The sequence below is a fragment of the Nuphar pumila genome, chromosome 15 (assembly GCF_984573655.1).
Source record: "Nuphar pumila chromosome 15, dmNupPumi1.hap1.1, whole genome shotgun sequence".
Classification (NCBI taxonomy): Eukaryota; Viridiplantae; Streptophyta; class Magnoliopsida; order Nymphaeales; family Nymphaeaceae; genus Nuphar; species Nuphar pumila.
The window spans coordinates 39,467,236-39,474,191 of record NC_143263.1 but is presented as its reverse complement, the minus strand read 5'-3'; the positions used below and the strand labels follow the sequence as shown (position 1 = coordinate 39,474,191).

Sequence of the window (6,956 nt, the reverse complement as noted above, 5' to 3'; positions counted from 1 at the left end):
CATCCAATATGCTGTATATAGGGGTGTCAACGGGTCGGGTTTACCCAAAGGTCCAATTAATACATGGACCCGGGTTTAGTTTGTGAAATTTTATACCTGATCCGGATCTGACCCAAGTTCCCATAAGAACCCGGGCTTAGTTTGTGAAATTTTATACCAGACCCGGAGCTGACCCAAGTTCCCATAAGGACCCACAAATTTTCAATGTAAAAATGATACAAAATATGGTTTTACCATGTATGGTCCGGGTCTGGTTCATGTAGTTCTTATAGGGTCTGGGTCTGGGTCTGGCTTTTCTTATAGTAGACCCGATTAAATTCGAGTCCAGACCTGATACCATAGCCGAAAACTGGGTCTAAGTCTGGTATGACCTGGGTCCAAACCAAACCCGACCCATTGATGCCCCTAACTGTGTTTTCTTTTCTTTTTCTTTTTTTAACCAAAGTAAGCTATTTCATTCGGAAGCTCATTGTTGTAAAAAACTTGAAGTCCCTCTTGCCTACCAGGAAGTACATCTAGCTTAGACCTCACAATGAGGCTGTGGATTTCCATATTGTGATGTGGAATTCACGAGTTCGCTTCCTTTTTCTTTTACATTTTCTCTCTCTCTCTGAGAGAGAGAGAGAGAGAGAGAGAGAGAGAGAGAGAGAGAGAGAGAGAGAGAGAGATTCAACATTACCACTCATAAAGATCAACAAAATGTTGAACTCATGAACTGAACAAGAGCAAAATAAAAACAAATAAAGAAAGCAGAAGAGAAAAAGAACATCAGACACATAAAACGGGCTCACGCTGGAGCTGTTTGCCCAGATTGCGGCAAAAGAGAGGTGGCGTCAGCAGGAGGAAGCGAAAGATCACTAAGATGCATAAGCAAGATAAACATCTACCAAGATTTTATGCAGCAGGAATTGAATGTTAACCCAAATTTTTATTAAGAGAGAGAGAGAGAAAGTTCTATGATTTTTATTAACATATTTATTAGTTGACAGTTTCAGGTGGATTATTTTTTTATCAAACTATCTCCCAGTGAAGTTTTTTTTTATCATGAAAGACCGGGAAACCACCCTCGGGAGCAGAGACCTAGTTGCATTAAGCCTGCCGTACTTGCGATCGCTTTCTCAATGGTGGCCATGCCCCTTGCCCTCAAGAGAGTCGCCCAACTTCAGCTGAGCAAGGGATAAATTAAAACTCTTGCTTATCCCTTGCTCTCATTAATGAAATGAAAGAGGTTTGACACTTATGAGAATGGTAGCGGCCAATGCCCCCATCCACTGCACCAAAGCACAGTTAAAGCACTTTCTTTCCCGTAAAAACTCAATAGGCGTTTGGACAATCATTTATCTCCATTCCCTTGTATCCTTTGCCATATAATTAGCAACTTACATTATTAAAATATAACTTAGATGCTCAAAATATTATATAGAATGTTAGTTTATCACTTTATTTCAAAAACAAAAAAAAGTATTACACTAATTGGTCTTGTTAAAAGATGTCATTAAAATACATGTGCCAAATCCCAAGCAAATCTAATCAAGACGATGACGCCAATTAGTTACTTGGGAAAAGAGCATGCTGCCTTCATGTTTTGACTGTACTTTTGATTAAATAGTGTTTGCCTTATAGGTTTTACTATAAATAAAAGTTATCAATACAGTATCCTAGGGGGATCGGGTCAAGATCCCGATGGATCCACATAAACACTAGATTGCACCATCACCTTTTCAACATGAATCTGGACATGACCCAGATTCAACCCATTTCCCATTAGTTTTCCTGATTAGGTTACTCTTACCCAGGCAAGATCTCCAGGATTGGGACTGGATCGGGACTTTGATTTTTAAGATTATATAATAAGAGCAGTAGTTCTATTGCTTATACATATTCAGTACCAGCGCGGAACACGAGTGTTGGGATTATCATCCATGGACAGCCATGCGCGCCTGTGATGCTGTTACTCATCATCATACCATCCATGAGTGTATAAGCTGTAAGACATGCACATCATGCATGCGTGCATACCAGACCATGCATGTGAAACCCTAAATGCATTAATAGAGGCCAGCTCAAATGCAGGAATAATTGTCTAAAATGCACCGCATGTGTTGGTCCAAAGAGGGGTTCTGCAAAGTAGTTGCTTTGACAGCTCTTGGCAATAAGGGTAGGGTTGGGTATATACTTGGATGGGAGAGGGCAATGGATCAACCATGATTAGATATGCATGCATGGGCCATATTCAAAACCTGCTCACGAGGGCTCTGCACACTTGCTTAAAGTATTCAAGTTGAAGGATATGATCAAGAGTTCGATACCTAGGGTGCATTAGGCTCTCTAGCGAGCGAGCAAAAGGAGAAACTAACTTGGGGTAGGTCATACGGCAAGGCATCAATCCCTCCCAAGCAGAGGCGGAGCTGGGGTTGAAATCCCATGAGTGTCACCTCTTGCTCAAGGCCAAAGCATGGCGACTCCTTGAGGGCAAGGGATAAGCCCCCGGAGTTTTACATTGTCAGGGAAGTATGGCAGGCAGAGCCAACATGGCTAGGTCTCTGATCTTAGTGATGGTTAATTTGCCCGTGTAATTAAATATAAAAAATGTCCAAGGTTACGTACGCCCACTAATCACAAAATTTTCAAACATATTATAAAAATATGATATTTATGTAAACATTAAGAACATAGAAATCACAATATTTACAAAATATCATGACTTTATTATTCAAATAAATATATGACAAAATATATATTTTTATAAAAAAAAAATTAAGCATGCTTATTTTTGTCAAAATTTCTCAGAAACCCCAAAAAGTTTGAAAACTTTGAAAATCTCTACAAAGTTTATTGGCCAATAAATAGCCATTTTAAACTTTCGGCAACGTTGGCCCACCCGACCCAATTCATAGCCTACAACGTCCAAAAAAATGAGAGCAGATCGAACAACTGGATCCAGTACCTGGCCCATAAAGCACTACACATGCCTCCCTGCTGCCCATGTTGCGTGTTTTGCATTAATGTTTTTTTTTCTTTCTAAAAGATCGCTTAACAAACCAGTTTTTTTTATTTCACTTTTTTGTTCAGATATTTTTTTGTCAAATAATTAATTTTTATTATGTTCAATGCTTCGAAAAATTGCTTCTGTATTTGCTGATTCTTTTTCTTCTTTTGAAAATAAAAAAGACACCATTAATTAATGCATAAAGGACAGCCCAAACAAATAGACATGGCAAAAAAGGGGACGGGACACGCCATTCTTTTGTAGAAATTTTCATTAAGAATAGTATACGAGAGGACTTTTAGGTTCTTCGTACCTTTAGGTGCGTTTCCTTGGTGATACGACTGGACACGCTAGGATATGTTAACTCGGACACGAATTCATACTGCCATTATTTTAATATTTTTATTTTATTAATTTTAATAATGCGTTAATAAAAATATTTGTAATATTAAGATATATAAAATACATGTTTATCAATTAAAAATCAAAAAAATGTTTCCACGTGTACTATTTTGAAAACGAATTCGAACTTTGCAAGTTGAAGCCGTGTCAATGCATCCTCGTGTATCTTTGTATTCTTGCGACATATTTTGGTACGATTACTATATACCCGGTCCCGTATCAAACTATAAAGACATACATGCATATATTGATGGTAGCATGCCTGGCTTGCATGTAGGGGTGTCAACGGGTCGGGTTTATTCGGACCCGACCCACACCAAACTCTATAGGATTCAGGTATGGTGATAAATAATAAGATCCGATTAAGACTCGGGTCTGGACTTGAAGGTCCGATTAATACATAGAGGCTGGTATAGTTTGTGAAATTTTATACTAAGGCTCGCAAATTTTTATATTTTACAGGGTATGGCCTGGGTCTTGTACATGTAGTTCTTATCGAGTCCGGGTATGGTTTCTCTTATAGTGGGTCCGATTAGACCCAAATCCGATACCATACTCGAAAATCGGATCCAGGTCTGGTTCCACCTAAGTCCGAACCAAACCCGACCCGTTGACACCCTTGCATGAGGGTGTAATGCCCCCAAAGACCTATGGCAGGCCCACCCACATGGGCCTGTCCCCATGCCACAGTCAACGGCTTGGATGAAAACCCTAAACTCCCATCATCATTCTAACAGACGTACGATTTGTCTGCTATTGCAAGTACCTGTGGGCCCCAACAGCAACCCCATTGTCAATCATGTGACCGACCGTTGCCCTGGTAAAGGCTTAACCCCTGTTCCCTTTTTGTAGGCCCCACCCCACAAAGCAAAGGTGTATAAAACTGACCTAACTCAACAGCAATACCAACCAAACTGCAAGAAAAGAAAGCAAAGCAAGAGAAAAAAATAAAAAAGAGGATGGAAACCAAAGCCCTAGAGCTGGAGATCACAGAGCTCAGGCTGGGCCTGCCTGGCTCAGAGGCCACTGAGCCAACCAAGAAGAGAAGCTTCATGGATGTGTCTGATGGTGAGGATGAAGGCAGCTCAACGGAAGAGGAGAAGGCCCACAAGGTTGTGGGTTGGCCACCCATCTGCTCCTACAGGAAGAGCAGCCTCAAGGGGAGGGCTGGGAAAGAGAGGCCAGAGTTATATGTGAAAGTGAGCATGGATGGAGCCCCATTCCTTAGGAAAATCCACCTCGAGTCCTACAAGGGATATCCTGATCTCTCCGGTGTGTTCGAGACCATGTTTTCCAATCTTTCACTCGGTAAGCTCAGCCGGCTACATTCCGTCTTCTTTCTACACTTTTGATCTTGATTGAAGAATTTGATTTTTTTTTTTTTAAAGGTGGTTGCTCAAAAGAAAATTGAAAACAAAAAATTCTTAGGACTTTTCATTCCTTTTTGCTAGTATATTTTTTTGACCTACCCAATACAGAATTGATTTTCCAATGTAATTTTTAGTTGGTCTTAATTAATATGATCAATTCACGAGTTAAGGTGAAACAAATACTAATTATTGCTTGATGCAACTGCAGCGGATGATTGCAGTAACTCAGAGTATAACACTATTTATGAAGATAAGGATGGAGACTGGATGCTAGTTGGAGATGTGCCATGGAAGTAAGTATCAATTTCCACCTTAATTTCTTGCATTTTTTTTATCATGTAGGGATTTTTTTTTTGTGTTGGGTGGTGGTGGTGGTGGTGGTGGTGGTAGGGGGGGGGGGGGTTGTCTAGTGGCCTTGTGCAGAAGGGAAGATCCCCACAGAAGTTGGTCAAGTTGGGTTATGATCAGACAGATATGTGCCTCTGTACATATGGATCTGACCATTGGGATTAGGATCAGAAAAATGGTAGGATCCTGATTACGCAAGTTGGTTTCAGATCAGGCTCAGGAATATGTGACAAAAATCCGGATCTGCATCTTGATTTTCACATCAGCGTCAAGCATAGTGATATTTTCTGGATCCAGGTTGCAACACCTTGGATCTAAGGCTAAAAATTGCTTTGGGTCCAAGTTAGATCTGGGAAGTTTCAGCAAGACAAATTTCTGATCTGTGAATGATCCTAGATCTGGATCTGGATATGTTTCTGTAAGGTTCAGTTCTGACATTTTAGTGATTCCCTTGCCCTCATAAAACATAATATGTGACAAGCAAGGACTATTATTGGATCTGGTAGCACAGAACAAGTAGTCCTGGGTCCTGCCACAAATCGGTAGATGATCTGGATCTGATCCAAAAGGAAACTAGTGGATCTGAATAGGACGGATACACATTCAGATTGTTCATTGCATATAGCAAGATCTGGATCTGATCTGTCTGAATGTATCTAGCCCATAAAAAAGAGGGAAATAACCTCATGGTATCTGGATCCAAGTGTCCGAACATCACAGAGCCAGTTCGGTAATACAGAACATCACAGATTGTCTCCCTTTTTTTCTTAGTCGGATCCTTTATATATCTGATCCAGATCCCAACAAATAGAACCGAATCACACCCAGTTAAAGGGTTTAATCATCTTAGGTCTGCACCTAGATCCAACTTGGTTCTGACCCAATTCTTCCCTTGTCCTCACAGCTACATCATTTCCCCACATTTAATTGATTAATTAAAGGATTTATTCTAATGATAATTAACCTTGCAGGATGTTTGTTGAGTCATGCAAAAGGCTAAGGATTATGAGAAGAACGGAGGCAATCAACATCAGTACAGGTTTTGGGGAGCCCAGAAAAAGGTGTAAACTGTCCTAAAACTGGTCAGAGAATTGAGGAACCAACTTGCTTCATTCATCTCAAATCAGATTCTGAGGCAGGCCAACCATGCTGCTGCTGTGCTGCTGCAGCAGCTGCTGCTCTCTCTCTCTCTCTCTCTCTTCAACCAAGCAAGGAGCACACTGTGCTCTTACACATGTACTATGTCCAATTCAATTACACAGAAGTTTATTATAAGGAAAATGAAAAGAGACTAATATTGCAGATACTTCTTGTTTTACTTGGCTGGCTTGGTATTTTTCCCAGTCTAGACCAAATACCATTTTTTTTTGTGAACTAATCAAATAATCTTACATGTTTGTGATATTTTGCATGTGTGGTTGTTAATACAGAGACTGGAACAGGTGATTTGCCAAATCACTTTAAGGAAAGTGATTTGGTATCATCGCCGTCCACAAATTGCATAAAGACCACGGGTCCTGGTGAGAGGACACAATGGACGGTGAAGATGTCAAATCATTTTTAAAGCGATTTGACTGATCATAAGAAGACGGCATAAAAAAAAGGAGTTAGGAAAAAAAATCACAGAAGAATATACGCGGGTTTAACTTGATTTCAAAATTAAAAAAATACGGTAAAAAAATGGACAAGTATATGAGATTTTTCTTGAAAAAACAAAATTTTTTTTATTGTCAAGCTGAGGTTAGGAAGACCCCCACCAGCGAACAAATATGATGATGCAGTTACAAAAGGAGATTGCTTTCCTTTCCAAATTATATCACTATCCATACAATTTAGTCTAGTTAGGC

The 6,956-nt window shown here is 39.9% G+C and overlaps 1 protein-coding gene across 1 annotated transcript; it reads left to right on the top strand.

Annotated features, from left to right (window-relative positions):
• The first annotated feature begins 4,304 nt into the window (after window positions 1–4,304).
• Window positions 4,305–6,413, top strand: LOC149815187 (auxin-induced protein 22C-like). The gene is made up of 3 exons (XM_089988772.1): window positions 4,305–4,699; window positions 4,970–5,054; window positions 6,081–6,413. The coding sequence occupies exons 1-3, from the start codon at window positions 4,351–4,353 to the stop codon at window positions 6,184–6,186; spliced, it is 540 nt and encodes a 179-aa protein (XP_089844898.1). The 5' UTR covers window positions 4,305–4,350; the 3' UTR covers window positions 6,187–6,413.
• Window positions 6,414–6,956: the final 543 nt, after the last annotated feature.